General features: G+C 38.6%; 1 protein-coding gene across 1 annotated transcript in view; it reads right to left on the bottom strand.

Annotated features, from left to right (window-relative positions):
- SVEP1 (sushi, von Willebrand factor type A, EGF and pentraxin domain containing 1) overlaps positions 1-19,553 on the bottom strand; it is a 141,808-nt gene that overhangs the window by 112,892 nt on the left and 9,363 nt on the right. The window contains exons 2-3 of the mRNA XM_036433048.2: positions 7,237-7,492; positions 5,272-5,448 (exon numbers count right to left, since the gene is read on the bottom strand). Of these exons, the coding sequence (XP_036288941.1) occupies positions 5,272-5,448; positions 7,237-7,492 (433 nt within the window). The remainder of the gene's footprint in view (positions 1-5,271; positions 5,449-7,236; positions 7,493-19,553) is intronic.

Here is a 19,553-nt window from a genome sequence, read left to right as displayed (position 1 = left end):
CTTGCATTGAAGTGAAGATGTTCATGATATGGAACAAATCCACAATCACTAAAATTTGTGTGTGCATCGGGGTCTTGTCAATGAGCAGCTGCTTCCTGGTGATAATGATGGTGCTCAGGCCATTTCAAGTAAAGCCACTGCTTTGGACAGGATTGGGAGTACCTATGTAACCCAGATTGCCAATCCCCCAGAACAGTGGTCGGCAAACTGTGGCTCGCGAGCCACGTGCGGCTCTTTGGTCCCTGGAGTGTGGCTTTTCCACAAAATACCATGGCCTGGGTGAGTCTATTTTGAAGAAGTGGTTAAAAGAAGTTTAAAAAATTTGTCTCTCAAAAGAAATTTCAATCATTGTACTGTAGATATTTGGCTCTGTTGACTAATAAGTTTGCTGACCACTGCCCCAGAACATTATGGTGATCAGCTTTGCTTAAGTTTCCCAGGCACCCTTCGAAAGGACTCCAGACTAGGAATTAGAAAACCTTAATTCTATTTCTGGTCAAACTTCCTATATGGTCATAGGATAGAGTTTACTAGTCTCCCAGAATGATGAGAAATCCATATAGCTAGCTCTAGTATTCCATTCTTCTGTAAAAGTCATTAACAAATACTATTGGAATATTTGCCTCAGCATATACTTTTCCCCTAATCAAGGTAAACAATCTACTTTTTTTCAACATCCAATGGCACATAATCTCACTGCCTTTTCTCGGTGTTCTTGATTTTCATTGAATACTCATCAGGTCACCTTTAGTAGGTATAAGGTTTCTTGATGGTATTCACCTGCATGCACAATTCTTCCTTTTCATCCCCAGAGCACAACTGCTAGTCTAGCTTAAAAGAATAAAATTTATACCCTAGCTAGTTTGGCTCAGTGGACAGAGCATTGGATTTCGGACCAAAGGGTCCCAGGTTTGATTCCTATGGCAGGCTCCTTCCTGGCCTGGGCACTGGTTGGGTATGTGCGGAAGGCAACCAATATATGTGTTTCTTTCACATTGATATTTTTCTCTGTCTCTCCCTCTCTTCCACTCACTTTAAAAACCAATGGAAAGGGGGGAAAGGAGATATCTTTTATCATTTGCAACAGCATGGATGGAACTAGAGAGCATTATGCTAAGCAAAATAAGCCATTCAGAGAGAGATAAATATTACATGATCTCACTCATTTGTGAAATATAATGAACAACATAAACTGATGAACAAAAATAGATCCAGAGACAGAGAACCATCGATCAGACCATCAAATCTCAGAGGGAAGGTAGGGGAGGGTAGGTGTTAGGGGGAGAGATCAACCAAAGGACTTGTATGTATGCATATAAGCCTAACCAATGGATACAGACAACAGGGGGTAAGGGCATGAGTGTGTGTGTGGGGTGGGGAGGGCAATAGGGGGATAAGGACACATATGTAATACCCTAATCAATAAAGAAAAAAATAAGTAAATAAATAAGTAAATAAAATAAACACAAAAAACTTTAAACAATAAAAAATTTAAAATAAAATAAAAATCAATGGAAAAATATCCTCAGGTGAGGATTAAAAAAAAGTAAAATTTACAAAATATATGGTGTCAGTTATCTTCAAGTATTTCATTCTTGAGATAATAATCTTAAGGTTCACCTATCAGCTTTCTTATATTTATATTATTTCACAATGATTAAAAGCTACCATTGAGAATTGATATGCCAAATATTATCCAAAAGCACTCTTAAGTATATATTCCCTACATTACATAATTATATATACATATATGTGTCTTTATATACGTATAATGTATATATATAGGGTGACAAAAAGTAGATTTATAGGTAAATATTAAAATAATTAATAAATAATAATTAAAGTGCAAACTCTGGCCCTGGCCAGATAGCTCAGTTGGTTAGAGTGTCTTCCTGAGACACCAAAGTTGTGGGTTCAATCCAGGTCAGAGCAATATACAAGAATCAACCAATGAATGCATAAATAAATGGAACAATAAATCAATGTTTTATAAGCTCTCTCTCTTTTCCTCTCTCTTTAAAACCAATAAATAATAAATTTTAAAGAATAAATTCTGTTTTCATACTTACAACTATCACCTACTTTTGCCTACCCCATTATGCACACACATATCTATATACTTCTATGTACACAGATATCTGTATATATACGTGTGTGCGCACGTGTGTGTGTGTGTAAAACTACACCATTATTTAGCACATTTTACAAAAAAACTGAGAATCAGAAGAAATTAACCATTCAAAGCCACATGGTTTGTAATCAGCAGAGGTTGCATTTGAGCCAGGTCTTCTTTGTTTTTAAGCACTTCAAGCACAGCTCAGTGTCTATGGAAAGGCAATGTATACAAGAAGCTATTTTCAAAACTGCAAAATAAGTGGTATGTTATCTTGGAAATAACATAGGACTTAAGAAAAAAAAAGTATCCTGGGACCCTTTCCAGGTCCTGTATATGCCATCTTGAGGGAAATATTCATAATTTCTGAGACCTCAATTTCCTCTTGCAGAATGAGGGGTTTAGAGTAGATAATCTCAAAGGTTTCTTTTGGCTCTCAAGAGGAATGATTTGCTTCTGAAAGGCATCGTTTCTGCAATAAGGATAAATGCTCAGAATTCCAACTATTCCAAATGAAGGTAACATTCTCTCCTTCAGCAATAAATAGCTATGGTCTAGTCATCCTTCAGATCTTAGCTTAGAAGGCATGATCTTAGTCTGTCCTTCCCTGTAGGCCCCTCTTCATTCCATGAGCATTTTTACTTAACGGCATACATCATAGTTTGCATTTACAAGTCATTTGTCTGCTCACCATTGAAACCCTGCGTGGACTTGGCATGGTCCATAACATCTGTCAACTGAATAGATTTTAAAGGGGCTCACGGCTTCCAGGTTTTCAGTACTGTCTGATTTCAAGCTAATATTTCTTTCTGTCTTTCCGGAAGAAAAGAGCTTGGTCATGAGTCTTTCATGCCATAGGGAGGACATACTTTATTTGTTTTTCCTAGTTCCTGGCAACTTTACTTATTTTTCTTAGTTTCTGGCATGCAGGAGAAGCCCTGGATGAGCCCTGCCTCCTGCAACTCTACACAGTCACATGTACATCTAGGAGTTCCGATATGACTTTTCTTTCTTTAAAAATATATTTTATTGATTTTTTACAGAGAGGAAGAGAGAGGGATAGAGAGTTAGAGACATCAATGAGAGAGAATCATTGATCAGCTGCCTCTTGCACACCCCCTACTGGGGATGTGCCCACAACTAACATACATGCCCTTGACTGGAATCAAACCCAGGACCTTTCAGTCCCCAGGCCGATGCTCTATTCACTGAGCCAAACCGGTTTCGGCAGATACCACTTTTCCTAATACCTTGGGGATGAACACTGAAGATGACAATACGCACATTTATTTTGATGCAACTATGTCTAGTTTATACATTGCATGGGAGGAAGTATGAAGCTGAGGCTTACTTACTAATTTAAAAAAGGGGTGGATAAACGATTCCTTTTGTGCTTGGTGTCCTTGGCTAGAAGCAGCAGTGAAAGTGCTCCTGTGTCCTCTACTGAGGCTCTACTGACAGGCCTGCCCCTTACACATTTTACAGACTGCTGTGTCTTTCGGCTGGGAATGTATGACTGGCGACAGCCACAGCTACTTGGGTAATTGGGGGCCGTGGGTTTGTGAGCCGCCCCCTCTCTTCCTGCAGCTGCTCCCCTGGGATGCAAGATTACAGAGCCCTGGAGCAGAGAGCGCTGCCGCCCAGCGTGGCTGAGGCTGCCGGGCAGCCATTCGGCAGTGGCTTGCTGGCAGGGAGTAGTCCAGCCTGGGACCACACGGAAGGCAGACATGCTGACTACAGCACAGAGCAAGAAAAGAGGCGCTTCTGCCTGTGTTTGGTGGGCGAGGTTGGGAGGAAGAAAGCAGGGGTGCCGGGGACAGTGCCAAGCAGGGCTGCTGATGGAAGTGTGGGAAGATTCAAGGGGAGGCATACTGCCAACCCAGAGGCAGTTAGGCTGATTCCCCCCCTTTTTCAGCTTAAACGAGAAATCCTGCTGGGTCGAGTGGGAGCAGAGCCAAGATAGGAGTGACTTTGCCAGGGGGGGAAGGATGGTGGACCCAGGTAGGATGTGTCTGCCAGCTGGGGTCAGGCCCAGGGAAGGGAGGGAAAATTGAGGGAAGCAAGATTAAAGAGAAGAAAAGAAGAGCACAAGAGGAAATAGCCTAAGGAGAAGAAGGAAGAGAAAGCAGGTCAGGTAGACGGGGGAGGATCATGCTTCTGTGTGGCAGAAGGCCTACCTCCCAAATGTCAGAGCAATGTTCATATGACCCAAGCAATGACAACACATGTTACAGTATAAAGTAGACCTACTGTGTTCCGGGTGCATGTTAATTTTCACGGGAATATATTTTTCCCAAATACCAAATCATGGAAGTGCTATGACATAAAAAAAAAAAATCATGTTGCTTTTTAGGTTAAAACAAAAACAAAAACAGACAAAATGCTATCATAGAAATACTATATATTACTTCTAGATACTAGATATTTCCTAAAATATAATGAAGGACTCACAAATCCTACATTGATCTTCTTGTCTTTCTAAGAAAATATTTAAAATATCAAGAGCCTCTGGTAAAGAAAGCTAGAGGAGGTAAAATCACAAATATCAATGAAGTGAATTCCATGTTGAAGTGATAGCACTTTTAGAGCTTTCTGAATCCCTTTACGGAGGCTTGTGAAGAGCCCCAGGACCATCAAGTGAATGTTACACTTTTTTGTGACAATCCCACGAGTTCATGGGGTCTGAGGACAAGAATCTCACTGGCTTCCATCACATACAGAGACTGAGGCGTATTTTGGTTTATGTGCTTTGAGGACAGATTTGGCTACTACTGATTACAAACAAGACATCCCACATCCTCCCTTCCCAGTTCTGAACCTAGGCTTCAAGGGGCTTTGCAAGCTTCCATTCTTCCCCTTGGAATTCTGCCAGCACATGGACACACCCAGGTTGGCCGGATAGAGTCTGAAGGGTCACCTAAGTGGTCCTAGACGAAGCCATTTTAGACTAGACTCCAGCCAGCTAAGTGAACCCAGCTAAGAACGGCCACGCAGCCTACCCAACTCACAGCTCATGACAGATGCATGAGTTGACAGGCTGAGATGATAAGAGCTGTCTAGCTGACTCATGAGCAATAAGTTCTGAAACCTTTGAGTTTTGGGATTATTGTTTACATGGCAACAGATAACTGAGATTTAGACACAAACTGGAGACTCACCTGTGCACTCATACTGTAGACCTTTCCCGTAATATCCCTTTTCACAGACGCATTCAAATTGGCCCGTGTGTGTCCCACATTTGCAGCTTGCCATTCGGTCACAGCAGTCTCTGCCAGCTTCACACAGATGTGAGCAATGAGACATATCCTCTTGAATGAAACTCCCAGAAGGCAGATCTACCCACGACAGAGGGTAATAAAAATGAATTAACAGTTGAATGCTACAGCTCTAGTTACTAAGATGTAAGTGCAAGCTGAAGAAAATATCTTTTCATATGTAAATTCCCAACTGCTCCCCACTTCCACCCAAATATGAAATTGTGTTACTTGCACTACTACAGACTGGGGATTTGTTTCAGCCAGCTATTTTAGTCCGAGACCTCATCACAAGTTCTGGAGGCCACACGGGGTCAGGCAAATATTAAATACTTCGGGGAGGAATCTCCAGATGCGGCAGGAAGTAAGGCAGTCGGTCCACACCAGCATTGCTCCTCTGCTTCAGTATTTCCAAAATCCTTGTCCAAATGAACTATAATCCTGACTGATGCGTAAGATTGTTGCTGTGAGCTACTAACTAAAGGATTAATTCTACCACTTGTATAGTCATTGGATTAAAGATTTAAATAACGGTATCACACAAGTTGAATAATAGAAGGAGGATCTGGTTTGCCTCTCAACTTTAAGTAAATGATTAAGTTTTATGTAAAAGAGACATGAAGAAAAATCCCAGTTACTGGACTGCCATGTGCTGAACACTATCTTTGATGAAATTTTAAATAGTTTATGCAATCCTCCTGATAAAATTATGTTATATATTATAGGATTTTAAAAATAGAAGAAACTGAAACCTCATAGATGTTAGATAAATTGCTTAAAGTAATAATAAAGGATAGTTATTGAGGGCTTAGTATCACAGGCTCTCAGTACCATTAGAAATAATTTCTTATGCATTAACCCATTTAAACTTTGCAGTAATCTGATATAGTAGGCACTATTCTCATTCCCTAGTTCATAAGAAGAAACTTACGGAGTTCAGAAGTGAAATAATTTGCCTAAAGCCACTCAGCTAGCGAATGGCTAAGTGATATTTTTTGCCGTGTCCATAGCTAGCCTCAAGTCTTGCCCTGGACTAGTCCCTTGGAATGCCAGTGGGGCTGATCTGCTTATTATAAACATCCCTCATTGCTTAAAATCTCATGATGCCGTAATTTGCCATCAAAGTGAATCTTTCACACAGATACCTGCCAGGATCATGCTTATTTGCCATGTGAGTTAGGTGTGAGGGCAGATCTCCTGTCATTTCCTCAGAGTCTATACTTTCTCTTGTGGCTCACCAAGACCCATGCCCATGTTTTGCCTGGAAGTTCATCTACCTTAACCCATACAACTAAACATCTTTATAAATGTGTGCAAAGAGTTCTAATGAATGGATTTGCTGATTTTATTCTCTGTTGGGGCAATGGTCTTCAGCTTCTGCGTAACTCATGTATCTTCAAACTGTCAAGTCAAGAAATATGCGTTAAGCATTTACTGTCCCAATATCTTCATGTGTATTTCTGGAAACATTCTGGTGAGATTCTCTAGGCATATCTCTGAATGCTTACTTCATCTCTCCGGGTAACTGTAAATGAGATCTAAGTCAAGGCTTCCCACTCTGTGTGTGGCCTCGACACACACCTAAATGCATTCCATTGATTCTAACGGTTCCTGGTGGGAGCATATGGATATTTTAGTGAAAATATATCACAGCTGTTAAAAAAGAACACAGATACTATTGTTGCAAGTTCAGAATGCCATCTCTGTGCATGAAGTTCAACATATCTCATAACACACCAAGCACACCTGGGCATCATGCTTGGTGAGGACTTCATAGGGTTTGATATTACTCTCTAGTGGGTTTCAAGCAGTAAGAGATATCGAAACCCCATTTAAATGCACCATCCTACGCCATTAGGTTTCCATTACCTTCGTGCAATGCCCGGCGAGCTAAAGCCTCAAATTCTTCAAAACTGTGGAGCAGGTAGCAGTGCTCCTCCTTTGGGGGAGAAGCCATGTCATTCAGTTCTCGAATGTTTCCTTGCCATATGCCAAAAGTGAAGATCTCCACTCCAAAATCTCGCAGCATTGCTGCAACTGGCCTAGGATCTCCCCCATTGGAATAGCCATCAGTGATGAGAAATATAACTTTTGTCGCATTTTCTCTAGAATGATGAAGAATTTGCTGTAACAAAACAGAGAAAGTTAGCATGAGTTTGTAGTGCGTCCTTTCTTATGTAAAAATAGTGTTTGAGTCCAGCTGGCATGGCCCAGTGGTTGAGCATTGACCTATGACCCAGGAGGTCACCATTAGATTCTGGTCAGGGCACATGCCTGGATTGCAGGCTCCATCCCCAGTAGGGGACATGAAGGAGAAAGCCAATCAATGATTCTCTTTCATTATTGATGTTTCTATTTTTCTCTCCTTTTCTCCTCTCTAAAAATAAATAAAAAATATATTTAAAAAATAAAAGTGTTTGTGATGATCATTAGCATTTCACTTGAATGGGGGAAGGAACATTGATTACAGAGAAATATGCACATACTAGAGCCTATAAGGATCTTGCAGAATCCCAATAAATTTTAGAGGCATTTAAAATGTCTCAGCAGCAGCACTGCCATGGACCTTGCTAATGAAGAATAGCAAATGTTTATGGAATGAGTTTTTATTAATAGTATCACTATTGTTAAACTTTTAAAAGTTTTTCAAGCTCTCAAAACATGAACTAAATCTGAGTCCCATGAATCTACTTCCAAGCATAATCACCTTTTTTTCTATCTCCCTCCACCTCATGATCATACATTAAAAGCCTAACCAGAGGAAAATGTGAGTGAATGTGTGTTTTTCAGAGTTAATAATGACCAGCCTGCCTTTTATATTTATTTTTCCACTGCTCCTCCAATATTGTAGAATGGATTCAATACTTTATCTTTCTTACTGGGACCACCTAGTATTAGCACAAAATCAGCTGTTGGTGGTGGTGTCCTATCTTCATGAGAAAATGCTGATTTACTCAACCTGTCTCCTGGGCTTTATTATTTTAGGATGAGTGAGTTCTGCTTTATAAATGTTATGTGCTATTACTTCTCTATAGATAGAAGAAAAAAATGAAACTTTTGAAAAAGGCATCTATTTATTGCCACTGATCCTTTGTAACATCAAACTGAAAAGGCACAAAAAACCCAGGTATGAGTCAGGCATTGTAACTAAATGGCCTCTTGTTACTTTTCATTATAGTTGGATAAGAAAGATATGAAAGTGCCAGAGTATATTTTCTGGCAAGTTTTTAGAAGGCATTCAATGCTTATTAGGCAGTAATTCAAGAAACACTACGTTCAGAAAGTAGTCTGGAAGAACGGCAATGATATCCTAGATTTTATTACAGTTAAAAAGTGTTGATATAATTTAAATTATACATACACACACAAACACACACACACACACACACACACACACACACACATATATATATTTACTGGTATAAACATTTTTAGTTAGTACACATCCTAGGCAAAAGCCCTAGCAATTGGAATGGACTGAAACACTCTCTCTCTCTCTCTCTCTCTCTCTCTCTCTCTCTCTCTCTCTCTCTCTCTCTCACTCATTCAGTACCACCTCTAAGGAAAAATTTAACCATCTGTTATGGATGGCATGAAGCTAGATATTATTTTATTTGCCTCAAAAATTGTGTATCAGTATTCAAAGGGGACCCCCTAGCTCACGTGTCAAACACAAGGCCCGCGGGCCAAATCCGTCCCGCCAGGCCTTGCAATGTGGCCCGCACCGCGCTGTCATCACTGCACTCCGCTGCGTTTCCATCACAATGACAGTTTATGACTGTTCAGTAAACCATTCGGCCCACGATTTAGGCTGGATTTTAGATTTTGGCCCCTTCTCTGATTGAGTTCGACACCCCTACCCTAGCTCCAGCGCTCCAAGATGTGGCAGGTTGTGTTTACAATATTTGTGCTCTTGACTAAGCTATAAACTCTTTCTTTCTGAGTTGTTCCTCTCTGAAATCATAACTCAACTCCCCTAAGCTTTTGCTCATTTTGATTACTCTTTCTATGGCAGTTCACTGTAAACAAGACACTAAACAAGTGGGGATGTTGATGGAGAGGAGAAAGAGCAAGTCAATTGTTTTTCACCCCAGTATGCTATTCTTGACATTGCCTGGCCTAGAGTACTAGTATGTGCTTATCAATATTTATTCAATGAACTAATCCATGAATGAGTGGAATGGATGAACTCTAGGATACGCTACAGTTATGTAACTCATATTAACTCATGTTGGCCTTGCGTGAGCAGTAAGGATGTATGGAATACCTGTGTGTGTGCATACATATACACGCACTGTTTTGTATAGCTTGTACCAAAATGTTTCCTTTGTGTGCCTTTATTGTCCTCACATAAACAAATCCTATCTTGAAATATTAATCTTAGTTCATTGTCAATAATATTCCTCACATCCAGGAAAAGGATTTAGCAGGGATTTCTTGCTGTACTGCTCCTTACATAAACAACACTTTAAGGTGTGATTCTATTTTTCTTCTCTTCTTGCGAGGAATGGGTGAATTTTTACAGGAACCATTACATGTTAAGCTTAAAATAGTAAGAACAGCAGGACTAGTAGTTCAAGCAAAGAATTACACAAGATCTGGGTTTGGAATGTCCTTCAGAGGAGTGAGGAACTTACTGAAAATCATCTGTCCCCCTCCCCAATCTTTGTGCTTTATTGTACTTGAATAAAAAACATAATTAAAAAACACAGAACATTTTCCATCGCACAGTTCTAAGAAGCAAATAGGTCTGTGGTAACTTCTGTGGAATGTGGTGGAGGCCTCGCACGTGATTCTCCTTGCAGTGTTCCTGAAATAGTTTACATCATCTGCTATACTCTGTAAGGCATTCAAGAAATAGAATTTTTTGGGTCCAGGATATTGAATGAGGCAAACCCTTTGCTGCCAAAGAAAAACTCAACGTGAACTTTGTATGGTAAAAGGTTATCGCCATCTGTATTGTATCAAGCCTCTGATTAGCTTGTATAAATCTCTGGCAGGGAAGTAAGCTCCCCTTGTCCAGCAATAGTCATTAGAATGATAAAAATGCAGGATTGTGTAACATCGTTCTAACACCCGAGATCCATCACCATTACACAAGACTGCAACCCTCCCCCCTTCCCCCCAAAAGTCAGGCCACAAGAGAACTATTTTGAAAAACGGTCTTGAAAGAAAAATAGAGGTCACAAAATATCTGACTTGGGGACAATATTTGCCCTTGGGCTCCGGTAATTAAATACATGTGGATACAATTCCAAGCGCAACCCAACCTCAGCCATGATAAACCGCCAACCTTGAGTGAGGATAGCTCAAGACAGGGAACTTCATAGGTCATCTTTTATTTTTTTTATTTTTAAAAAATATTTTTATTGATTTCAGAAAGGAATGGACAGGGAGAGATTTAGAAACATCAATGATTAGAGTGAATCACTGATCAGCTCCTGCCTGTCCCACACCAGGGATGGAGACCGCAACCCCGGCATACTAGTATGTCCTGACCAGGAACTGAACCATGACCTTCTGGTTCATAGGTCAATGCTCTACCACTGAGCCACGCTAGACAGGCTCATAGGTCATCCTTTTAAAAACTGGACGCCATGAACTGTCACCTACTGTGATTATATCAGAGCCATTTTCCTCCAGTGAGCGGAAAACTAGTAAATGATGCCAGGGTTCCAACTTGTTTTCCACATTTTTTTTTCTTTGTTAGGAAATAATAACTATAAACAAGACACCATAAGATACATATAATACTTGTCTCATCCTTCAAATTCTAAAATTTCACCAAGTTTTGTCTGTTAGTTAATATTTTTAATTTGAATAGTCAAATAGTCTCCAGTTTAAGGAATGTTTATTGTTTAATATTTTTGAATCGTATTTCTGGGAAAAGAAGTTATGAATGTCTCTGTTGGCTCCTCATTGCCTGGATTTCATATATTCTATTCTTTTTTTTCATTTTTATATTCTATTCTTTTTTTTTTTTTCCTTCATATTACTTCCTTCTGGACTTGGTGGAAATGTCTCAAGTTTTTCTTCCATGTCATTGTTTGGTTTTATGCAGTGTTGGTTCTTTTCCCTCAATTTTGGCATTGCATTTTTTTTCCTTGCTACTGTGGAGGAAATAGGGGCCACATACTGAACCCGACAAGCTCAGGGGAGACCAGATGACAGGTCCTACAAACTTAGAGAGCAATGGTCTGAACAACATGGATGATCTGAACATAGAAATTCCTAAGTAAAAGCAAGTCACAGAGGGCAATGATATCCTAGGCCTGTAGCTTCCATGACAAAGGTCCATCTTTACTTAAGTGAGCCTGTCTATCTTGCATCTAAAATTAACATACCTTTGAAATGTCAGAGTAATCTCATATTCCAAGGCACAACTACCAGCACCAGAGTATGTGACCAACAGTCCCCTCACTGCTATCTTTTTGCCCACTTACCATCTCTTTGTGGTGTAAATGTTAATTCACTATCCTATACCCAACAGTGTGAAAGAACTATTTGTCTCTCTGCTTTGCCTTTTGCCCAATTTTAGAGATTTTCCCCCTTTGCTTTCTCCCATCCCCTTAATCTACCACTAAATGATTTCCTATAACCCTGCATATGTCTCCTCCTTGTTTCTAATGTATAAGATAAGCTTCAAAACTGCCATTCTCAGGAACATTTTTTCAATCCTTTGAGATTTTCACTCTTGGCATCTGTTGTCATTTTTGGCTTAAACTCATAAAAATTCTCTGTAGGTCTGGACTTTTCCTATGAAGACATTACAATACTTCTTCATTGTACACAGTTCTCTGTATTCCTTTGAGCTTCTCAGCCAGTTCTGTTGTCCTTTAACTCCTTTATCTCCTCATATCTCATCTCCACTTCAATGTTTTATTTACTTAAGTGTATATAACAAACACTTCCCAGGATGTAGGGCTATTTTTCATAGTGAATTACTGAACCTTATATCTGTATCTTACACTCAATTATTTTTAGCAGAAAATTTTCCAGGAAGCCAGGTGGAAGGTTATTTCCCCCTTTTCCCTCAGATTGACTGATAATTCTGACCTTTATGCGTTTAGCCATGTCGCTGCAAACTAGGCTGAAACCCACAGGGTCTGCCTGGAAATTCTGAACAACTCTTTCTCATCTCCCCATATGTCTACCCCCTCTTTTTACCAGTTCCTCATAATCAAGATCAAAGTTCATCTCCTTTTTGAAGCTATCCTAAATTCTTCTGCTATGCAGAAAATACTAAATTATCACCAGTAGCATCCACTATACTGCATTATTCTAATCCCATCATAATTATAGTTAATACATATATATCTGGCTGTATCTCAAATTAGATTGCAGGGATTGACCCTTATATTTTCACTCTATTGATTAACAAAAAACAACTCTGAAATAATGGATGAAAGAATAAACAAATGTCTTAATGTCCAACATGCAGAATAAACCAATAAATTTAGGCCCAACATTGTTGTGACAGTGAGTCCTGTTCTATAATTGTGGAATAAAAATTCTCATAAATATAATATTTAAACTTGTTCCACTAAATCTGTATTGACCATCTATTATATACCAGGCACTATCCTAGGGATTTTTCATCATTGTATTTGATGCTACCATAGAAATGTTAATGAAACAAGCAAAAAATAGAACAATGGCAAATACATAAGTGGGAAGAGTATTTTTGTCATAACTAAGGTTTCTTATTAATACTTTAACATCAAATCAATCATATTTAGTATGTCTCATTTATTTTAAGAACTTACTCAGGCTTCATAGACTGAAATTTGAGAATGAAAAAAAACAACAAAAAACTTTGGCTCAAGTAACATTTAGGCTATTTATCACAGTCTAGCCAAATCACAGAAGAACCAGGGGGTCAAAATAGAACTTAATCTCAGATTTATATGCAGAATTTTCCACTCACATACATGCTTTAGTTATTATACATGGACACAGATCATTTTGAAATGGACCCATAGGGACAGTACATCAAATTGTGAAATTGTGTGCACAGAAATTGATGAGTAGCAGACTTAACCCAGACTACAAAAACACAACAGAATAAACATGCAAAAGACAGATCAACTTTCTAATAATGCCAAATTCCATCTCCCATTCTATAAACATGCCAGGAGTAAAGAAGATCTGGATAGTAAAAAGTCAAATAAAAATTAATGAGGGCTAACTGACATATCAGTCTTAAAAAAACTGCTGATTTACTACAAGAAAACAAAGACACTATTAATACTGTTATGAATGAATATGTAAAATTATTTCAGTTGACATGCTCAATGCCTATACAATATGATCAAGTGGCAGTTAGCTCATAAAGTCAAAGATGAAAATTTATTCATATGCTTCACATCAGGAGGTCAAAGAAAAAAGTAAGCAAAATAATCTCAGATGATATTTGGATACTAGTTTTATAAATCACTTAGGCCCGTGGTCAGCAAACTGTGGCTCGCAAGCCACATGCGGCTCTTTGGTCCCTTAAGTGTGGCTATTCCACAAAATAGCATGGCCTGGGTGAGTCTATTTTGAAGTAGTGGTGTTAGAAGAAGTTTAAGTTTAAAAATTTTGGCTCTCAAAAGAAATTTCAATCATTGTACTGTTGATATTTGGCTTGGTTGACTAATGAGTTTGCCAACCACTGATTTAGGCAAAGAATTGAGCCACTCAATGTGACAAAGAAAGCTATCATAAACCAATGGGCAAAATCATGCTTGAAATATTCTCACTAAATTCAGGAACAAGCCAAGAATGTACTATTACTTCTAGGTGGGAAGTCTAGGCAACATAATAAGGCAAGAAACATACTTAATTAGCTTAACCAAAGTGGAAGATATTTTGGGAGCATATAGGAATATCTCTCAAGGAGTGGAAAGAAGAACTGAGCTTCAATAGGGAATGAAATAGGAACAACCAAAGCATAGGAACATAGTGGCTACTCCCTCCAGTCTTCCATCTGTTTCCTTTTCTCAGCTTCGGTATGTACGTCTTCATTCACTCCTGGCATTGATAGGATTTCTCTGGTTTCTGTGCAGTTGTAACACTATATTATTCCCTACCCACTGGCAAAAAACACCCCTCCCCCAAAACAAAACAAAACAAAACAAAACAAAACAAAACAAAACTACAATCCTAACTACCCTCTCAGAACTCTTTGTGCCCTAGTCCAGATTCCAGGAAAAAGGATATAAATGATTCATCTGAACCTCTGCATTGCCGCCTCAATCCACATAGAAAGGGAGGACACCCATTGGTCAGCAAGTAGTTTAGAAGGAGAATGGGTACTGCTCTCAGGGAGAGTGGTTGTTAATAGATATTGACTACAGGAGAAAAGAGCTTCAAGGAAGAGAAAGAATTTAATGCTATGCCTATACTTATCCAATAGAAAAATTGTTTTGGAAATTTATCAGGTCAAATTGTATTTCTAAAAAAGTGCCAAATACCAGGAAACATGGTGTAGAGACTGGGAGAATGCAAGTATAATAATATTCATGCAATTTATGATTCAAAGCTGTTAAAGAAATTATTTCTTTTTACTGGGTATTTTAAGAGTAACTATGAAGAAAAGTTTATCAGGAGTTTAGAATACAGGCAAGATACAGAGAATCAAATCATTATATTGCAAATATTTGAGTTTCAGCAACAACATAGCTTTAAAGTTCTTCAAAAGCTGGATATATTTCAAATCAATTGTATTCACATATGTGTGAGGGTTGAGGGGAGATTTTAAGTTCATGAACTTACCGTGTATTTTATTTTTTATAGTTATTGTAAGTTTATAAAAAACACATTTAATTGTGACATTTATTAGCATTCCAAATAAATGAGACTTGGAGTTTGTCTTGTTTTTCTTTTCTTGTTTTGTATTTTGTATTATATAAATCACCACATCAATTACCATTATGGAGAAAAAACTCTGCATTTCATATATTTTAAACCTCAAATGATTAATGGTTGAGTTTTCAGAGATTAGAGTATTTATCATATATATTATATTATATTATATTATATTATATGCTTAAGTTATCAATGACTCTTAATATTTATATATGTTGTCATTCAAATGTGTTGACTTTTAAAATTACTTTGAATATAATATAGTCTCTGTTTAATTAACCCATTCTTACAATTTAATTACACACTTACACTTAAAATAGTGAAAGTGTTTCTTAAATATGTATTGGATATTAAATAAATCTAGTTCATCAGCTCAAGTACTTGACAAAATATTTTTCTAAGCAGTAATGATTATAGAGCTGATTGCTAAAAAGAGTTTTGTTTTGTTTTTACATGAAGAAACTACTAAAATACTCATAAGAAGATATTTTTCTTCTGTGAAATGGGATGGCATATGCAAAAAAGAAGAATATTATGATAGAGGGGAATACTGAGTCTCCCAGGTGTAAGACCAAGTTTTATATTGAGGTCTGGCATATAAATTTATAAACTTAAGTTTACACTGGCTTATATTTTGAGTCGGAGACTAGATATACCTAGACTAGATAAACTGATTTTATTTGAGTCATATTTCCCTTTTAATAAAGGGTCTGAGGTTGATATTGATCTTGGATTAGAGGAATCTAAGAATTCAGAAACTAGGTAAATGAGAAGCCAGATGTGTTGCAAGGAGAAGGTATGACCAGCTGCTTCAGTGGCTTGGTATCTGCAATGATTGGTAGATATATCTGTTAAGGTACATGAGGTAGAGTGTGTGTGTGTGTGTGTGTGTGTGTGTGTGTTGCCAATGCAATTATGCTGCATAAAATGACATGTGAGAAATAATTCTCTAGATTGATTGGATAGGAGTGAAAGATAAGGGTGATCACTTGGGATTATTAGGTACTTTAAAGAGTGTCTATTCAAATTAACAATCTCCAAATGTCTTAGTCCTGTGACTGTTCCATTTGGCCTTCTGCTTAGTCATCTACTACCTAAGTCCCGTTCATGGCTGCCCTCTCTGCCTCATGTCTTTTCAGTGGACTTCACTAATGAGTATGTATCAGTGGGTCTTGCATCTACTAGATCTTCTGACAATATAGCACAGAGGCAGTATTTCACAGTGGTTAAGAATTTAGACTTTGGCCCAGGCTGTCTAAATTTGAATTCTAGTGTCTTGACTTACCAGCAGTGTAACTTTGATCAAATTTCTTACATTTCTTGTGCCTTAGTTTCCTCATCTGTACTTTGCAGATAACAACAATAACCTAACTGAGCAGGTTTTTCTGCTACAAATATATTTTTTAAATTTTTTTTTAAATTTTATTGATTTTTTACAAAGAGGAAGGGAGAGAGATGGAGTTACAAATATCAATGAGAGAGAAACATTGATCAGCTGCCTCCTGCACACTCCTTAGTGGGGATGTGCCCCCAACCAAGGTACATGCCCTTGACTAGAATCAAACCCAGGACACTTTATTTCACAGGCCAAAGCTCTATCCACTGAGTCAAACGAGTAAGGGCTCTGCTGCAAATATTTAATGAATTCATATAGGGAAAATGCTTAGAGTGATACTTGACAAGTAGTAATTACTCATTACCATTATTGAGATGAGTTCAAGGAACTTTTAACACATTTCTAGAACATGCCTGTCAAATGGGTAAATCAATTATAATAAAATTCAACAGGTCAATCTTAGCTGTGAGTTAAAACATGTCATCATCTTTGCAGAGGCTGAGAAGATAGGACAAGGGATTCGGGAAAATTGTGACCTATAACTGATAACCACGCAACTTTATCTGAGCCACGAAGGGGGTGATAATGACCTGGGGAGAAGAACAGAACTGTACCTACTTGATGCTATGCTGTTGGGAGGATAACATTAGGAGAGGTTAAAGGACAGCGCTGACGATAATATGGGGAGGGGACATTGTTGAAAACAGATGTCTGCAGGTTCCCTCTGAGCACACTGGCTAGAGTTCCTTCCAGAGGCGGTGTGTGCTTCCTTGATCAGATTTACGGGGGTGGGAGGGGAAAGGCAGGGATTCACACCTGTCTGAGATTCTACTCAACATTTTATATTGCTCCCAGGAATTCTGAAGTGTGAATTACTGTTCACCCTTGTTATAATCTATCGTTTAAAAAGTCAAGCATTCACTGAATAGTCCTTTGAGAAGATGTTATAACTAGCCTTGTTTTAGTTAGAAAAGAAATAGAAGTTCAATGCTATACTAAAATAAAAACACTAAATAATTAAGTATATATCTTTTCAAGAAGTCTAAAGTTATAATGAATACCCATTTCTAGGTCTTGTAGCAAACAGAAAGTCAAATAAGCACCTGAACAATAAGTGCTATGAAAGAGCTATGTACCCAACTTCCTTATCTAATTAACTATTTCTCCACAGTATTAATAAACACTTTGGGAAAGTAGCAAATACATGAATACAGATTCTGAAATCACTATACTTCTGTCTACTAAATTCTGATATTGGGACCTATGTCTTGAAACTATAAAAGAGGAAATTTCAAAAGAGCAAAAAGTAAAATGAAATGGGGAAAAGTCACTGGTGCTCTACGTGTTTGTGGACTACTCAATGCTGGTCCATGTGTGCATTCTTTGGAGAATTTACCACCTTTCTCAGATCCCATGTCCAGCAGTATACACAACTTCTTACTCCTGGAGCTGTCCTGCTTAGTGGGCAATAAATTCCAGCTATTTCCCGTGGTTCTCCTTCACTCATGGAGAACCCTGGTTTTTGCTGCAAGTTGGTAGTACAGGCTTCCCCCTTTCTGCTTACAACAGCATACACTGATGATGCCCCATTCCCCATATCCCAGCATCTGTGTCTCCTTGTCTAAGGACTTTTTTTTTTTTTTTTTTTTTTTTTTTTTTGGTGCCTAGAGAACATTCCATCCACTTGAAGGGGAGGTGGGAGTGACAGAGAATGAATGCCCTCCAGGGAGCAACTCTCAAAGGTGACTGATGGAAGTTAGTCTCTAAATAATCCCAAATCCCTCTCAGTTGTAGTAATTCTAAAGCTTGAATTCTAAACTGGTTTCCCGTCTTCCCCCTTGGGTTAAACTCCAGTTAATTTTTCTGCTCTTGGTTTTCTTGTCTCACTGTCCTCAGTGGTTAGTGGGATCACCTCCCAAATAAGGTACTTGGACTGGAATCCTCATCTTAGGCTCTGCTTCTAGAAGAATCCAAAGGGGGACATTGGCCCTGACCTGGCTGGCTTTATCTCCATTACATAGGCACAGGGGCAAACCAAGTCTTCTGCCCCCCAAAAACTGGCAGCCAGTATGGAAATAGCTGGTCTCTCACTGCTTAGCTGCTGGAAGAGGAAAGCTCTCTTGGAGATTCAGGAGGGATTCACCCTTCTGTATGAGCACTGCTCTCCCCAGAGATCCCAATGTCTGCTCTGTTTCTCTGTCTCTGCCTCCTGCTCCCCAGACATGGGCTGGTTTGAACTAGAATAGGATGATGGGTGGGGCCTGTTCTGCACATTGTCTGTGACATCGGAGGGAATGCACAGTCTCGGTTGTTGGCGGCTCTCTTTAAATGTGCGCTTCTCAGTGCTTCTTAGTTGAAGCCATGGGTCCTGGTGCCAAGTCTGGGGCAACAGAAGTCACACATAACATCCTGTTACAGATGAGTATTTAACATGCAAATTTTTACTGCTGATTAGATACAAACAGCCTACACTTTGGTATCTTTATTGCTAGGACATTCCAACAATAACTGCCTGAAGCCATCACTTTTGGAACAACATTTAAAAGCCAGGCATGCATATTTTGTAGGAAATTGTGACTAAAAAGAAAGAAATCTTGGCTGGAAATAGCACTGTGAGAAACACAAACAAATAAACAAATGAAAGTTGCTTAATTTCTTTCAAAGTCCATGGATTCATCTGGAAAGGGAAAGCCTATCACATTGGGTTAAAATGAAGCCTTACTTGCAGGTATGACTCAAATGGTGTAAGTCAAAATGAGCGAGCCTAGTTGAAAGAGATGCGTTATCAAAATACACTATCAAACAACACATTGGGACATGCCTGAACCCTCTCGATCAACAGCAGCAAAGAGGCTGCCTTTTATTGCTGAGGACAAAAAAATCACACTAAGAAATGAAGCTTGAATGCTACCGATGAACTGATTGTAGAAATGGGTCCTTTTCGGCAATTATTTCATTTAAGTGTGATAACATCAGTGGGTTAGAGCACATCCTTCTTCCC

The sequence above is a fragment of the Pipistrellus kuhlii genome, unplaced genomic scaffold, assembly GCF_014108245.1.
Source record: "Pipistrellus kuhlii isolate mPipKuh1 unplaced genomic scaffold, mPipKuh1.p scaffold_m20_p_12, whole genome shotgun sequence".
Lineage (NCBI taxonomy): Eukaryota > Metazoa > Chordata > Mammalia > Chiroptera > Vespertilionidae > Pipistrellus > Pipistrellus kuhlii.
This window is presented reverse-complemented; position numbering and strand designations above follow the sequence as displayed.